Here is a 17,563-nt window from a genome sequence, read left to right as displayed (position 1 = left end):
CAGGCTCTCTGAAGTAGAGAAGGTAATTTGTAGGGGCGGGGTGGATAGTTTAAGTGTGCCTGCCTTCAAATAGAGTCTGGCTGATAATCAGAAGGAAAAGTGTTTAATGTTTTAATGAAAAGGGCTAATGAACTCAACGCACTGAGGTGACTGTGGCAGTCCCTGATCGGACACCAAATGCGCATCATGAGCAATAATTACACAAGCACAGGCGTACAAAACACTTGACAGCACACTAGATTTTAATTAGATTTCAGTTATCATGTACTGCTGGATTGTTCAGTTTGGATGAATCCCCAACCCAAAACCTCTGGCTCCAGTGTACTTTAACACTGATTTTGTCTTCAAAGGTGCACTTACCACCATTTAATATTAACATATGAACAAAATTGCGCAGATTGAACCCACAGGCCATTTTAAGGAGCAGATAAAGGACTAGCTGGCGAACACAGGGGAATCTTTGAAATCTAAACAGCTAACGCAAATGCCATTAGAACTTGCTAACAGTTTGCAGTTTATTCTGCTGCCCCCAAGTGGCCAAAGAAATAAATAAATCAATAAATGAAGCTTTACTGCTACTGTTTAATATTTCAGAAGAACAACTTCAGGACCTTCGAATCTAATTGGCCGTGTAGAGTTTGCATGTTCTCCCTGTGTCTGCGTGGGTTTTCTCCGGGTTGTCTATCTCTCTGTGTTAGCCCTGGACTGGAGACCTGTCCAGGGTGTTGCTCAATGACAACCCCCCCATGAATGAATGAACTTCAGGACCCAGCTGCCAACCTTTAAGCCAGTTCACAATTATCAATGAGATCAATGAATGCAGCTTTATTCATGTAGGTCAGAGTTAGGGTTCCCCCCTCTCATGGCATGTCTTTGATGAAACAGCACCAAGAAAATGATTGAGCATGTTTCTTGGTGTGTAGGTTTTGTTGTTGTTTTCCAGGCCATCACAACTGTAACTACAGTGTGCGGTGTTCTGTATCACAGCTCCATCCAGTGGTTGCTCACCGATAATGAAAAGCCATCTTCACACCAGACTGACGATGTTCAGCTGAGCGGAGAAAGAGGGAGAGTCTGCAGAGTCAAAGCACGTACGGTCACCGTTGTTCACACAGGAAGCAGCTGCACGGCAACCACACATGGCTGCACTGTGACTGCACGGTTGTGGAAGTGTGTATTTGACAATAGGTCCATGCACCTTTACCACAGTGGGTTATACAGTAAAAGCCCCCTGGGAGCTCATCAGAGTTAGGAGCTGGGGGCGGGGGGTATTTTCCTTGTGTGCTTGTGTGCTTTAGCTTCCTGATCGACAGGAACAGTTCATTTAACTACAGCATTCAAACTGTGTTTTCAGTTTTGTCTTTTTATAGCTGACAGTGTGCAATATTTTGTTAAGTAACGCTTAAGTAACTCTAGTCCAACTTCCACTGATCAGCCACAACATTAAACCCACTGACAGGAGAAGTAAATAACATTGACCATCTTGTGATAATTCAGTGTTCTGCTGGGAAACTATTGGACCTGGCATTCATGTGGATGTATCTTAGACATGTAGCACCCACCATGTTTTGGAGGCACAAGGGAGATCTACACAATATTAGGAAGGTGGTCATAATGTTATGCATGATCAGTGTATACGCTGTTCAGAAGACAAAAAACAATAATAAAAAGCCCAGTGACAAAAAAAAAAACAAGTAACTGAGAGGAGGTGGGGAAGACAAGAACCGAAAGCGGTCAGTTTATATAGCGAATGTTACAGGGGGAGGTGAAGATGAGGCAGGGAAGAAAGAGGGAAAATGGAGGGAGGGGTGGCAAAAAACAGTGAAGCTTGCAAGACACATTCCGCAGTTTGAGAGGGGGAGCATCTGGAAAACTTAAAAAGTAGAGGGGAGGGGAGAAGAAAGAAGAGGAGGTGGCTAAAAGAGCCCTTAGGCCACACATACAGGATGTCAGTGGAGTCGTATTTCAACATGAGCTTTTGAAATTGCAAAGAAATGTAGTAAAAATGAAATGATTAGGTTACTTTATTGCTCCACAAATGCAGTGCTAGGAACAGCTATAGCACAAGAAACAATTAATGCATGAAGATCTCAGAAGCGTGTCATAAATAAATTTAAAAAAAAAAAAGAAAAAAAAAAGACAGAGAGAGCAGGGGAACTCTGACCAAAGTGCTCGGCCTCTTCCTGTCTGACGATAGCTCAGGAAGTTGAGACAAAAACAGAGGGGAGGGCTGACACAGAGAAACATATTTTCCCTCTGCCTTTTAGCTTTTCCTTATTCAGTCCTGCTCCGATCAACAGGAGGAAGAAAAGGGGGGCCAGAGAGGAGGCGTGGTTTTCGATGGAGCTGAGAGAGACAGACCAGTTGAGCACTCAATCTGTGGAATTATGATGGAAGCCAGCGTTGCATCCCAGGACACAAGGTACGTTTGGGAGCGATATGTGGCAATGTAGCTGAGTGGAAATACAGTGCAAGGACTGTATACTGTCAGGACAGGGGGGGTGGTGGAACTGTCATGGAAAGGAGGGGGGAGTAGGGGTTCGAAAGTCAGACAGCCAGAGCAGGAAAAACAGATGTGATGACTCACTGACTAATAGGTCAGTGGCTTTTCAGTGTTTAAGGAATTTGGATGTTTCACCCAGTTTCTAAAGCATGAATGCAAAACAAAATACAGTCAAATATTTGGTGAAATATATTTCACAGCTGGAGTCTGTTGTTTTTTCCACTTGTACGGCAGAATTCAAATGGTTGAAAGTTGGCAATAAGTCTTTGAAAGAGGCAGACGGACCGTAATCAGACATGGAGGATTTAAAAAGCATGTTAGAGTTCAAATGTACATTTTGTATCAGTGTTTGCATGACTTCCCTTAGATTTAAACTTAAGAATTTGTTATGTGTCCTTACTAGCCAATCTTAGTTTTTGGCCTTGACTGAACTTTGTTATCATGCTGAATCACTGTCAAAGAACATTTTCAGGTTTAGTTTGAATAACAATTCCTGCTGTGTTTTATTTAGATCGTTTCCCATATGGAATAACTGTGGGAGTTCTGGTCACGTTAGGGTTTTGTTCAATTTATTTATAGAAGAATTAGAGCCATGAATCTTCTAACGCTTAGCATCCTAAAGGAGATTTTAGGTCATCCAAATCACTGTTACATAAAGTATTGATACTGCTACTTAGACTTAAATTGCAGATGAATTTTGGCACATAAAAACACTATTTCATAAACTATTTAACAGAAAAGTAACGTATACTTAAAGTATTGGAAGAAGTAATACAGACAGTGGCAAACAAATTAATTATAGCATTACTCCGTTATTTTATTGTTAGTACTATGAACCCACTGCAGTTGGGTGAGATCTTTTATATATGTTGTTATATAATGTTAACTAGTCTACATATTGTGGAGTAATTTGAGCTAAGGAGTAACTGTATCGGAGTAAAAAGCATATCCTCTGGGACGGCAAAGACAGCTGACATCACACTTTTAAAACCAGTGCTCCTCAGTGCTTTGGGAAAATATTCATTCTAACGTCCCCCTGACCGCATGAGTAGTAAATACGAGTGCGTTGTGTTTCCAAAAGGCTTTAAAAATCCAAGTCAGTATGTTCCAGGATGTCTGAGCTGAAAATTTTTACTGACATCTACGTTTTCAAGAGCCATCACAGCTCTGAAATGTAGCTGACCTGACAGTTTTTCTAACGTTCCCCTGTGAGCCAGCATGACGTGTTTGACACTAACAGGACTTTTGGGGTGTGTTGTGGAGTCATATGATTTCCTCAGCTTTGCAGGCTACTCCATTTTAAGTTATCAAAGTTAAAACCTGGATCAAAGTGGCATGATACATTTCAACAGAGGGAATTCAATATTTATTTGGCAGAAAGTAGCGCAGAATTGAAACGTCTGTGTGAGGTCTGCGGATTATCCAGAACAGCTGAGGTGTTTACAGAAATTGAAGAGGCTTTAAGGCGTGTTGCTGGATGAGTCTGGGGCTAAACATTCTCATGGCTGGCTTCAGGACTGGTTGAGAGGCGGTGTCCGTGATGACTTTCAGCTTCCCTCTCATCACTTCTCTGCCGCTGCCTCTGCACCTCTCAGTACAATCCCCACCACAGAGTTTGCATTTTTCACAGTCTTGCCCAGTTTCCTAACACCTCACCCCCTAGCCCACTACACCAAAGACAATAACACCGACCACCACACACTAGCAGAACATCTGCAGCAGCCTAGCCGACGCATTAAAGGATCTGAGCCCGCTACCTCCTTTCCTACACAGGTGTTGGGCCCAGGCTTGTTGCTAGAGAAGCAGCGACACTCTCCTCACAGAACCTGAGGTAGTCGGTTACACAGGCGTGAGGCGTTCATGGTCTTCCCTGTTATCTTGTAACACTCCATCAGGACCTCACCTGACTCCAGAGACCATTACTGGACAGTCCTGGTGCTCATCGATGTAGAAGTTCATCAAATAAAAGAGAGAATTCACTGATATAGCAGCTTCTTTATAGCAGAATCCTTATGGTAAATTACCTGCTATAATTTGCATCAGTTAGGTAACTGAAGCTTACAAAAGGGGAAGTGAGCTGTCTGATCGGCCATTTAAGCACCTATAGTAAGAGATGTTGCGGCAGTGTTTCCTTATTTCATGTGCCCTGTGTTTTGAGTCAGTTTAAGCACACATGCTGGGGTATCTAATGCGGGGCAGGGTAAACAAATATAGGTCCTTGAGTTATTTAAAGGAAAACCACCAGACTACTAGAGTTATGTTCTCTGTCGTCTAAAGGCAAGGTAGAGATAGTCGACAGCCTGTTGGTGTTGTCCAGAAAATAATGTGGGTCACACAGACAGGTGGAAACTGGAAAAAATAAATAAATAAACTAGTCTGACTACAAGAGACAGTAACCATCTCAGTTTGGATGTTGCAGCTTTCATATGTTGAAATGTTGCAGGGTTTAGTAACCTTTCTGCGGCAGGAACAACACATCAGTCTAAAAAAAAATAATCCTCTGCCGCATGCTGATGTATGTCTGTGGCTTCTGATTTTCTCCTCCTCTCCTCATTTTTCTTCCATGTCCCAGGTAACCTTGAGTTCTGCTCAAGGTTGCTTCCTAGTAATAGGGAGGTTTTTTTTTTCCCCCTGCCACTCTCTCTCCTTAGTGTTTGCTCCATATATCCGCACTGCTTTGTCTAACAATGCACATGTTTCACTTGACCCTCTACTTCCTTCCTGGTGTTGGCTCACTGTTTTAAAAATGATGAGTGGAGACAAAAACAGCCATTAGCCCCGTGTGGCTAAAAGTACTGACCAGCAGCTAACTGAACAGCGAACATAAAAAGAAAAGAATTAAAAACAGATGTGTATTTTAACAGACCGATGCAAAGAGAAATAACTTCAGATGCTGTCCCCTCTTTTCTGGCTTTTGTCATCTTTCATCATTTTGTTTTTACCTCCCATTTATATTAGCCTTTCTTTCCCTTTCCAGCATCAGCAGGCAGCTGCTTTCAGTCACTAAGTTCTGTTCCATTGGTTTGAACGTTGCAGACAGTCATTAGCCTGGAAGCCAGAACATCTTCCTCACCTACACATTTTTCTGTGACAGAAAGTTGGTCTGAGTTCACTGGGCCAATCAAATCATTTGGGCGTGCTTTTGGACAGAAGAGTAACAGTGACATACTTGTCACTGTTACTCTTCTGAAACACACCCCATAATAAAATCCAAACTAAGTACATTTTTTGGTTTTGGTCTTTTCATGGAATTCGTTTTTATACAGGTTCATCCTTTCGACAAGTTAAAGCCAGAGACAGCTTTCTGTTTGGTGCCATAAAGCCATCTCTGCAAAACTATGTAACACATTCCCTAAAGCAAACAGCTGACTGGTATTCTTCTCAACAACAGCCTCAGTCATTCACAGTAATGATACACATCACGTGTCACAAACCTCACGCATTACACAGGATCAAGTGTTTTCCTTGTCCCTGCAGTCACGTTCTCTCCATCCCTGATCATCAGCCTTTTTTTTCTTTTTTCTACAGCCCTCTGACAGGAGCACTTGGCACACCATCAATCCCACCGTCTTCTCCACTTTCTCCTCCTTCGTTTCCCTCACACCGTCCAGCCAGGCCATGTCGACCCAGACCACCACCTCCCACAGTGAGGTCCTCCCAGCTCCCCTCGCGGCCTCCTCTACCTCCATCCACCCCTCCATCCCTCCCTCCTCCGCTCCCTCCTGTCCAAGCGCCCCCTCCGCCGATCTCCTCCAACCCTCTTCCCCCATCTTGTCCTCCTCCTGTCTCCCCTCCGGACTCCCATTCCCCCCTGGTCTCTCTCCAGTCAACGGTCTCCTCTGATCTCCCGCCCTCTTTTTCTCCTCCTTCTCTTCCTCCTCCATTATCTCCCACAGTCTCGTGCTCTTCTTTACTCCCTCCTCCATCTCCCCCTGCCATCCCTCCATCCTCACAAGCTCCCTCGTTGCTGAGTTCTACAGATCGGCTGGTTGGGAGCACCTCTGTTTGGCAGCCCAAAGGACTCAGCCAAGACCAAATCACTAGTATAATGGAGAAGGAGACAGCTGGGGTGAGACACACATCTTTAAACACTCTTTTCACTGTTGTCTTTTGACAGTCAACCAGAAGACTTTAGTTTGTCTACTTATCCTGTTGCACATGTTCTGTGGAAGTGGGTGGGTTTACAAGCCGCTGATTACTACAAGTGGAATTCCCCAACAGAACTGTTTCAAATAAATGAATAGTTCAGCATTCTGGGTAGCTAATTACTGTATGCGCTGTATTTAGTCTTGAAGTTAGATGGAAAATCACTACCGTATTTCACACAATGTCTACGTCAGCGTGTGATTCATTGATCTGTCCATGTCTACACAAGTACAGTTAAAGGAAAGCATTGTGAGTGGGTGACCTACATTTTGGCAGCACTCAGAGCCCCTCAAACAAACACTGCTCTTTGGTGCATAGAGCTGAAGAAAACAGACTAAAGTGTAACACTGTGCTCTGCTCTGCTGCAGCGTGCCTATTGTGTAGACAGTCTATCTTTTCCACCAGGTGAGACAGACTAAAAAACTGAGCCGAAATATGTTTTGCCAGTTCCTTCAAAATATACATCTACCACCTCCACCACACAATTTTAGTAATTAACACGCAAAACTTTTTTAGTCAGTAAACTTTTAATGTGGGCTGTGGTTCATGTGTTATCTTTGCTGTGATTTCTGAAATTTTGATACAATAAACCTAAAACAAATAAGTAGATTGTATTTTTGCATACTTATTGTTTTGTGCACATGCTGTGCCGTGCTGTGTTACTAAAACCAGAGTCAGCATATTACTCTACCTTGCGTGACCTCAAACTTAACAGGGCCTCATGCTGGTATTTGCAGGCGTTCCTGTTGCACAGTACAGCGGACAAGGCCACGATGATATCAGTACGGCTGCCTGGCGAGCAGGGAGCAGCGCTCGTACACAACCTGGACGTCAAACAACACAAGACGCGTATGTTTTACACGCTAGATCAACTTCTGCTGCCGGCAGCTACAATTAAAATTTGAGATTGTTAAAATTTCAACAGCAAGTTTTGTGTGTTGCAAAGAAGTTTGAAGGGATTGTTTTCTGTCTCAGTTGTCCACTTAGATGGTTCCTCTTTGGTGTTTGATGACATCGTCAAACTGATCTCCTTCTACTGTGCCAGCAGGTAACACACAAGTGTACATGTACATATGCATACAGTGTAGTATGGACATATACCAAAATATCATGTGTGCACCACAGTCAGCGGTGTACACCCAGGAAGAACACATGAACAGACTGCTGCATATTAGCACTTAAGGCACGCAGCACTGATCAGCACATAGTACATGTTCCCACAAACACCATGTGAACCATAAGACACGCACACACACACACAAACACGGAGACAGCAAAGGTTACGTCATATTATTACTGCCTGCTTAAACGCTCTGCTGTGTTTATGTATGCAATTTAATCTACCAATCAGGGACATCCTAGCTGTCCCCCTGAGGTTACCACAGGCCATTACCACGGCAACTACGAAGGAGGAACTGGATGTCATCTCAGCCATGGGTGCAGGTAGATGATTATCTGTCATTGGGGCATTAAAGTTGGTCAAATCACTGAACTAAATAACAGACAACGGAATATGTATCAACAACTCGGTCAAGCTGAATTGTTTAAATTAAAACACAGATGGACGATAGCATGTTGTCAGGCCAAAAAAAAACAAACATGCAGACAGAGAATAAATGTACATTTTAAAAGGCACGAAGAATATGAAAACTTTTAACCACTGAGACAAGGATTAGCCATGTTCAGTCACCGTACACTGACAACAAGATCCCAGTAAGTCACTGCACTGCTCCGAAGCCCTAACATACGGTGGCGGGCAAGAGAGTTCAGTGTGCTGCAGCTTAAGAACCACATGCAAATAGACAAAAGTAAGAAAACGCCCTCATCAGTCTGACAACTCATGCGCTACAAATACCGGCAAATATCCGCTATAAGTAGCAGGGGACCCCAAAAAGTAATGAAATGCCTCTCAATAAATGTTTAAATATTATTAATGCTGTCATTCTGCAAAAGAACTGTGTATGTTGTCAGATTATTTGAACTGACTAGCTAATAAACTAAAAGGCATGTTATGTAACATGAAAACAAAAAAATTATTCCAACACCACTGACAAGTAGTAAATGTCAATAACTCCAAAGTCATGAAACTTGAGTCCCAGTCAGGTTCATCTCTTTTTAGGGCGCCCTGGAAATATTTCCGTTGCCGTTTCTTGCAGTGTCTTTCTGTATTTGCTGGTGTTGTGATAGAGATGTTTTCTTACTTTGCTTGTTTTTTGTCTGTTTGCATGTGTCACAGTGCGTTGACCCTTCTTATCACCCTACTAAGGTTCATGAATAAATAACAGTCAGCTGACAATCTCGGTTAGAGGGTGAGTGTAGTAGACATGCTCCTAGGGAAACAACAGGGAATCATGAGGAAGTCTGAAGTAGCCTGGAGAGGATTCTATGGTGTACAGACCCACTGAGAAACTTGCCAGCGGAATTAACTGGGTGCAGTCTCTGAAGTCTCTGCAGTAGCCACATCCTTGATGCATTCAGGACTGGAACAATAGTCCAGCACATAAATCAGTGGTATTGATCTTGACATCTCTCAGCAAGAGAGTGAATAAGCATACGTTACTATCGACTTGATTATAATATTAAGATAAACTGCACCTTGCCAAGGGGAAAATATATTAAACGCGGAGGGGTGTGACTGAAACAATCCCAAACTATCCAGTAAAAGAGTGATAAATAATATGAACAAAGCAAATTTCTTAACACTGACTACTTGTTTTGCAGATTTCTGGATGTCTGATCTGAACCAGCAGAGTAAGGACATGGACCTAGTTTTACAACAGAACCACACCTTGCAGCCCAATATGTATCTGCACGTCAACCCAGTCGTTGTGGAGGAGAAGCCCAACAAAGACCCGGACCCTCTCCCCAGCTCCAAACATGACACAATCACCAATCTAAACAGCACCTCCTCCCTGCCGAATGGAGAACTGCCACAGACCGCCAGCCTACCCGTCAAAAGTCTGACTAAAGCTACATCCAACCTGGAGATTAAATACAAACGCCCTCCACCCAGACCCCCTAGCCTAGGAGCAGGGTCTGGGATGGGCCTCCTCTTCTCATCTCCCCCCTCGCATCAAGCATTACCTTCTGCAACTCCAGAAGCTGAGAAAAAAGAGGAAGGAAGGGGAGGAGTAGGGGACAGAGAAGAGAGGAAGTCAGTGTCAACATCACCTCCACCGCCGTCGAGACCTCCTGTCCCCTTGCAGAGCCGAGCTGCTCCTCCCCTGCCTCCTGCTCCTGTCCGACGCACCTCTTCCAGAAAAAGCACTGACCGAGAGGTAGGAGAGGGGACAGAGAGAGAGAAGGGACAATATCCTGCAAAGAAAGCAGAGAGAGAGGAGGGTAGAGAGAAAGGAAAAGAGAAAGCAAAAAGTAAACCAGGTCTGCTGGGAGACAGCCCTGAGCAAGAGAGCAGCAGCCAACAAGAAGTGGATGATAACAAGGACAGAGAAAACACGGGGAAAGAGGATGAGAAGGAGGAAAAAGAGGTGAAAATGGAGAAGGAGGATAAACCAAAAGCCAGCCCCCAATGTCCACCAGTGGTAAAGAAACCCTCCCGTCCAGTGCCTCCACCAAGGACAAAACCGTGTCTACAGGACTCACCTCTGAACAATCAGAGTGCTGGAATGAGAATGCCTCCTCCATCCCCAGCCCGGCGTCCAGATGTGTCACTGTACGCACCACAGGGCAGTGCTGTCCTGGGAACGGACCCTGACTCCTGCTCTACCAGTAGCACAGAGGAAGAAGGAGAGCAGAACCAGGAGCAAGAACAACAGCCCAAGTAGGTCTATGTCTGTCCCATGGATGTATTAAGAGAAATGGATACAGTGCTGCCACTTACCCACAGTCCAGTTAGGTTTCCCGAGTGCCTAGAAAACTTTTTGTGATGCCACTATGATATAAAGTTTAACAGCTGTCCAATGCTGCTGAAATTAAAAAAATAATAATAATAATAATTAACATACACATCTCCTAGTGTTCTTCACATACTTGCTGCCTGTAACTGGTAGATGTGTGAACCTCTGTTTGTTTCATCTAGGCTAGTTATTTGAGGAAAGTAATCTGACAGTCTGTCAGAAAGGCAGAATTGAGTCACATGCTGTAGATTTATTTAGTGTCTATTGCACTTTGAGGTGACTCTAACTGATTTAGGTGAATCAGTTATGAAAACTAGATTAAAAGTCTAAGGCTACGTAAATGACCCTGTAAATAGTACTATATATGCTTATATGAGGCCATGTTATTCAAATTCAATCAAATGTGTTTAACTTTAAAGAATACTTCACTGGTATGTTAATGCAGGCCAATTCATGACAAGTCTCATGAGACTCTGTATATCAGTAGGTAGATGTAGAGGAGGTATACAAGAGAGTAGGTGGTTGTGACTGTGTTGGTCAAAGGGGAGGAGTGAATACAAAATTTCTGTATATTTGTCTCCAGTCGGGTTGCAGGGAGTCGCAGTCCCAAAGCAGCAGTAAAGAGAACCCCCACCACTGTCATGCTGGACAGAGCTCGCTATCGCCTGTCCACCGTCCTCACCGGACTCATCAGCCATGACCGACGTCTCACACAACGCATCGTGGAGCTGGCCAGGGACCCCCTGAGCTACTTTGGTAACCTGGTGAGTGGACAGAGCAAGAAAGCGTCTCACCTGTATTTTTAGCTCAGTGTGTGAGCTCATACTTCGTGACTCCTCTTAACCAAAGTGTTCATGCTTCGCATTTAGGTGAAAGAGCACCGCGCTTTCACCTTGGAGACAATGTCAAACCACACGTCCTCCACTGAGCTGTTACAGGAGATCAGACAGATGATGACTCAGTTGAAGAGTTACCTACTGCAAAGTACAGAGCTCCAGGCCATGCTGGAGCCACAACATCAGTACCCTCAAGACAAACTAGGTAACTTTAATAATTAAAGTATTAAGAAGTATTATGAAGTGCTTTGTATCGCCCCCTCTTTTTCAGTTCTTATTCTATGTTATATGGAAATAGCTTATGGGAACTACCTACAATTGTCACTTCCTTTTATCATTTTATATGATACTACACCATGTTTTGTGTGGGTGAGAAGGAAAAAAAAAACATGATTTCTGCTTTTCTTGTGAGTTCAGGTCTTGGAGTTAAGAGGGGTTGCTGTCAATTGTTGTCCATTTAGCAAGATGGAAATAAGCATAATGAATATTTGATCCGTGCCTTCACAGAGAACATAGTAGAAGCTGCGCTGTGTAAAAGTGTACTTAAGCCACTGAGGGAGCCAATCTACCAGAGTCTGGAGAAACTGCACACCAACTCCGGCAGCCTCAAACAACTGGCACAGAACCAGGTGGGACTGGACATGAGCTCTGCAGTGGTAATACTAATATTAATGAAAATACAATTATTACCAATGCACACAGCTGCACTACAGTTCCAAAAATATAAACTAGACTTCAGAACTGTACAATACATTTCTATAAATATCACTTGTGTGTACTGCTGTGTGTGTCAGTCCGTTGTTCTAGGCAGCACAACGACAGCATTAGGAGTAACCACAGCTGTCCCCGAGGCCTCTGCTATGGAAAAGATCAGCCTTAAACTGAACAAACTCCATCTAGAGTACTCCCCTCAAAAAAAGATTGAGCTGCTGCTGAAGGCCTGCAAGATCATCTACGACTCCATGTCTGTCAGCTGCCCAGGTCAGAGCCTCTATCAGTGCTTTAAACTCAGACTAGCAGTGCTATTTTTTCTGGTCGCAAATGTAAGAATACACACTGTACCTCACGTGAAGACATGGTATCTTCTCCAGCCTTTTATCCAGCCTATGTGCTCTTTTTTTAATGGACGTAATGACTCAGATTAGAAACAAATAGGTCAACAGGGATCACATTGGAATTACAATTGTTGTCACCCATTCTACTTATTCTCATTTAGGAAATCGATAGAATCATGAAGAATATAAGAAAATTAAGTGAAACGTTGATGCTGTTTCCAAAGAGTTTCTACCCTGACTGGTCAAAAAAAGACCACACTTTAGTACTTCACATTTTACATCGGACTAAGGCTGTCTTTAGACTAGTGTGGATACAAGTCTTCATGCAAAGTAAAGACTGCCTCACATGAATGAGTGTTCAAACCTCAAAATTGGTTTCCTCTCTGGAGTTTACCCTGTCAAAACGTTTATGTGTGTGTACGTGGATGGGTGTGTGTGTGTTTGTGGTGTGTGTAGGGCGGGCTCATGGCGCTGATGACTTCCTGCCTGTAATGATGTACGTCCTGGCTAGATCCAATCTGTCTGCTCTGCAGCTGGATGTTGAATATATGATGGAGTTGATGGACCCATCATTAACACTAGGAGAAGGTACACCCATACATATTATATATTTCTCTCATTTTGTATACTAAGTACGTAGTCAGATATACAACAAAACATGGAATTTTAGTCACTGACCATCATTAAGAATGAAGTGTGTGTGTGTGTGTGTGTGTGTGTAGGTTCCTATTATCTGACCACCACCTATGGAGCGCTGGAGCACATTAAGACATTTGACCAGCAGAGGTCAGCAACACGGCAGCTCAGCAGAGAAGTTCAGGACTCCATCCACCGCTGGGAAAGACGACGCACGCTCAACCAGGAACGCATGTCTCAAGGATCTGTTCAGGTACACACACACACACACACAGAAACCATCGTCAATAATGGCACACTGTGGGATCAGAAAACACATGTGGTTCAGGTGGATTTGATCTACTGTGACTGACTGGCGGCCTGTCCAGATATATGCCAGTTGGGATAGGCACCAGCGCCCCCACCACCCTTTTAGCGATAAGCAGTTAGATAATGGACGTATAATGGAATGGAGGTTTCTAAGTGAGCAGTGTGTGGTGCTCTAAAACCCTTTGTGGATTCTGGATCAGTTGTGCAAGTCACAGTCGGGCAGACCAAAACTGAGCAGTAGAAGGTCAAGTCATCAGGTTCTTCCTCTGTGTTCCCAGAGGAAGAGTATCTTCTCCAAATCATTTCCCAGGAGAGGAAACAAAAACACATTTCCTGATGAATCACAGTTAGATATTTTGAAGAAACAGAATGATGTATGTAAGGAGACAAAGAAGAGAGAGAATAAACCCACTGTGACGTAGGGTTTTGGGATCATTCAAGTGTTTTGGAAACCTGCAATACCACGCTGACCAAGGAAATTTAGCTCCCAATTATTCAAAAACATCTCAGAAGAGACACGGCTGCCCTCTTCCCTCCCTACATGACTTTGCGGGCACCCACTGCCTCTCCAGAGCCAAAAATATTGTAGAGGACAATTCACGCACTGCCTACCACCCTTTTGTCCTCCTGGTCTCAGTGAGTGAATGATACAGGTCAAAAATAACTTGCACCACCAGACAATTGAACAGATTTTGTTCTCACAGTCTTTGCCTCTCCAGACTATGCAACTCATCTTGGTATTAAAATTCTGCTTTCTGAACACACTGTAGATTTTTTTTTTTTATCATGGTCTTTCGTTTGTGCTGTGAAATAGGGTTGACTGTAATTACTTCATATGAATCAAGGACCAAAGAAGACCAAGGAGTGCTGCATGCCATGGACTTTCCTCCACAGTCACTTGTATTCGACCCCAACTGAACATCCATGTGAACATCAGTTGAAGACTAAATTACTGACGTCACAAGAAGTTTTGTCAAGTGGTTGCCAGTCATTTGTATACACAGCGTAGTCAAAGTAGAAGTATCTTCACTAGTGCGCTAAGAATTCTGGTTGAACTATATGAGCAGTATGGTGCTTATATTTGGAAAAAAAAGAACTGAAAACTGAAAAGCGCAGGAGTTGCAAAGCTGTCAGAATGACGGTAATCGCTCACGCAGACTCAAGCAGAGATGACTTCATTCAGATATATTTGTCTGACCTGTCTGTGCATGTGTGTTCTGTAGGACTTCCTGACCGTGTGTTGCCCTGAGATCGGAAGCAACCCAAAAACCCTGGGTGTCCTCCCCACAACAACGATCCAACAGCTTGCTGAGCAGTGTGCAACGCGCTTTGAACAAGGTATATGTCCGCTTTCAAACTATTTAAGAGTGGAGCAACCAGGATGACATAATGAACCTGAGAGAGAGAGAGAGAATTAGAATGAAATAAAATTGACACCAAGCTAACCACATTCTTACTTTATGTATCCTAGTTACAACATAAATGTAACAGATAACTACTAATGTTGCCACTTACACTCAGTTTAGCAACTAGTAATATCCGATTAGTGTTTAACCTTACTGGTGTGTAGAATGTGTTCTTTGCATGTGGTAGTGTATGAAGAATGTAACGCCTTGTTTCTCTTTCCCAGACTCCTACATTCTCAGTATGTATAAGAATGACGTACACCAGCCCCTAGCCCCTACAGATATTGCCCTCAGTGTTAAGAACAGCTGCCAACCAGGAGCCTACTGCTTCGTCTACCACCCTATCGGCCAGCTCAACAGCCAACCCCAGCGCAGCTGTCCCACTGACCCTCCCCCAGCTCCACCCCCAGCTCCACCTGCAGAAAGCTTCCTCCCAGCTGACATAGCAACTGCCAGTGCTGCGCAGCCAGAGGTGGAGGAGGAGAGTCTGATTAGCTTGTAACTGGTGCAGCAGCACAGAGGCAAGTGCTGTATCGCTATGGTAACTACACCACTGTGGCTGACAGTGTTATCGTGGAGACTGCATCGACACAAGGAGGAGGAGAACAAAATTGAATGTTTTAATGTCGAGTCTCCCTGATTTAATTGGAGACTAAATAAACAAAGTCCAACTTTTGTGGATTAGTGCAGGCAGGGTAACAATATAGTTAGTGGTGAGACAGGTGTAGGACCACTTCCTTCTTTTCAATTAATTTAATGTGAGTTTCAGTGTCTGACTGGTCTGATGCTACAGTATACATGCATCAGCAAAAAGAGCAGTGACTAAATGAAATGACTGAAGTAAAGGACTGATTTTGTATCCCAGCAAGGGGTCTGGAACTCCAGGGACTGGAGGAGGATGTGGTTTCATAGAATGCAAAAGTACATGTAATGGTAACATGCACATATAATGTATGATCCTGTTTATTCTGTCTATACTCTACAATACTGGATGTTAATCTCTCTGATGTTCAAATGTTCTGCTTCATACAGTAGTGGACTGTTTTTGAGTTCAGTCCACCACACTTCAGTATATCAGTATTGTTTGAAAACACCTTAACATGGAAACGGCTTTTGAGTTTTTATACATAAAGCCTAGGTAGCAGTGATACGGTATCAACAAGTATCAACGAGTTCTATTTCACATTACTTCTCTAAACTCTTATACTGTGTTGTAAATAAACCAGCTTTTTTAACTTGTTTACACTGTGTCTTGGTTGTGTAGATATTTCTAAAGTAACGTTCGGACAGTATTACAGCATCACCCTAAAGTTTGGACACACCCTCTCATGCAATGTCCTGACAGTAGACAAAGAGAACCCAAACAACCCAATCTGGTATTTGTTTATCCAAGAGAATGAATCATTTGTATATATCTGTGAGCTGCAAAAGTAAATGAACCTTTGTTTCCAGTATCTGCTGTGACCCCCTTTTGCAGCAGTAACAGCAACTAAACTAACTGCTGATCAGTCACCCAGAGCGGCTGGGAGGGATAATGGGTGGAGTCTGAAGACTTTCAGAATCCTCTGAATGTCATATAACAATGGATAGTATTTGTGGCCCACGCTGAAGCCAGTGGTGTCAAAAACACAACACAAAATCCCTAAATATCACAGTATTTGGTGATTTATTAACAATTTTGGCACTTACATTTCTCCAGAAAGTGATCCGTGTCTATAAATACCATTTCCTTTTGATGAATCCTGAAACAATTCGGTGATGGGGACCCAGATGGGAGTTGACAGCATTTCTGATGAGAACATGCGGAGTGTGAGGTGACTCAGGCTTTGTGTTTGAAGCTTGTTTTCCTTTGTAAAATCTGAGTTGCGGAGCCATTGTTAAGGCCACCTGCTTCCTGTCTGCAGGTCATTATTTCCAACAAGGCCTATAACGAGGTCCTTAAATGGTGACAAACTTCCTGCCACGAACAATCTCCACCATTTCAACCTTTGTCTCGTTTCTGTTTCAGCAGGCATCCACACACAGAAAACGTTTCATGACCCAGAGGCAGAGAATCTAACAAGGTGTCTATATACAGTATGCATAGTGTTTGTTGACTTAAATGTCACAGTAATCTGAGATGCCACCACTGAATATAACAAAGAAGCCAGAGCACATATATCTAAAATGATTTGTCCAGGAAATATTTACTATGAAGCACTATCCTGCTGGACTAAGAGCCTACTATCAGTATCAAATCAAAGAATAGCTTTTGTGTACAGATGCTTTATCCAGGTTGTCCTGAAGAGAATGGTTTTCTCTAAAAGAAAAAGTAGAGAGTTTTGACCTGATAAGGTGATTTCTTAAATAGCGGGAACCCCATTACACCATGCAGCATGGTGTAATGGGTGTGTCTCATTTGCAGGGATTAAGAAAGTGATCAGAACTGAAGCAATGGTGAAAACAGCTAGAGGCCATCTATGGCATGTTCTTGAAATCAAGTGACTATTGAATGAAATAATGCATTACAGTGAATTTCTTTGTCAGCCTAAATATGCATGCTTCCCACTGGATGAAAGACATGTTTTTTAATGAAATATCATTATTGAATCGATGTTAATGGATGTGGTACACATCAACTCTAATAACTTTTACCATCTGATCGATCTTCTAGCATTTGTACGCAAATGGAAGTGGCAGATTATCTTACCAGACTTACAGAGATTTATAAACTATGGTTGTATTGTAAAACCGAGTGTGATTAGGAGCAACAACCCTCCTACTGTATGGGGCTGCAGTGGGCACAGCTACCTGCTAAGAGGACCCGTAAGGAAAA

At 43.2% G+C, this 17,563-nt stretch overlaps 1 protein-coding gene across 2 annotated transcripts; it reads left to right on the top strand.

Moving 5' to 3' along the window:
* Nucleotides 1-2,167: 2,167 nt before the first annotated feature.
* On the top strand, nt 2,168-16,091 carry rin3 (Ras and Rab interactor 3). 2 transcript variants are annotated; one of them, XM_084569617.1, is made up of 14 exons: nt 2,168-2,422; nt 6,032-6,572; nt 7,387-7,498; nt 7,625-7,697; nt 8,001-8,092; nt 9,371-10,430; nt 11,090-11,270; nt 11,376-11,547; nt 11,850-11,971; nt 12,137-12,323; nt 12,854-12,985; nt 13,120-13,286; nt 14,566-14,680; nt 14,973-16,091. In XM_084569617.1, the coding sequence occupies exons 1-14, from the start codon at nt 2,388-2,390 to the stop codon at nt 15,248-15,250; spliced, it is 3,267 nt and encodes a 1,088-aa protein (XP_084425743.1). In that variant the 5' UTR covers nt 2,168-2,387; the 3' UTR covers nt 15,251-16,091. The 2 variants fall into 2 exon arrangements, with proteins under 2 accessions (XP_084425743.1, XP_084425742.1); XM_084569616.1 differs by having other exon boundaries at nt 11,850-11,998.
* The last annotated feature ends 1,472 nt before the right edge of the window (nt 16,092-17,563 follow it).

Source organism: Chelon labrosus, assembly GCF_963514085.1.
Source record: "Chelon labrosus genome assembly, chromosome: 20".
NCBI classification, from domain to species: domain Eukaryota; kingdom Metazoa; phylum Chordata; class Actinopteri; order Mugiliformes; family Mugilidae; genus Chelon; species Chelon labrosus.
This window is presented reverse-complemented; position numbering and strand designations above follow the sequence as displayed.

Bases quoted from the DNA above. Each gene is read 5' to 3' on its own strand.
- rin3 (XM_084569616.1), top strand. From the start codon at position 2,388: ATGATGGAAGCCAGCGTTGCATCCCAGGACACAAG. The intron at 11,999-12,136 runs GTAATACTAATA...TGTGTGTGTCAG, and splicing joins TGGACATGAGCTCTGCAGTG to TCCGTTGTTCTAGGCAGCAC. The intron at 14,681-14,972 runs GTATATGTCCGC...TCTCTTTCCCAG, and splicing joins TGCAACGCGCTTTGAACAAG to ACTCCTACATTCTCAGTATG.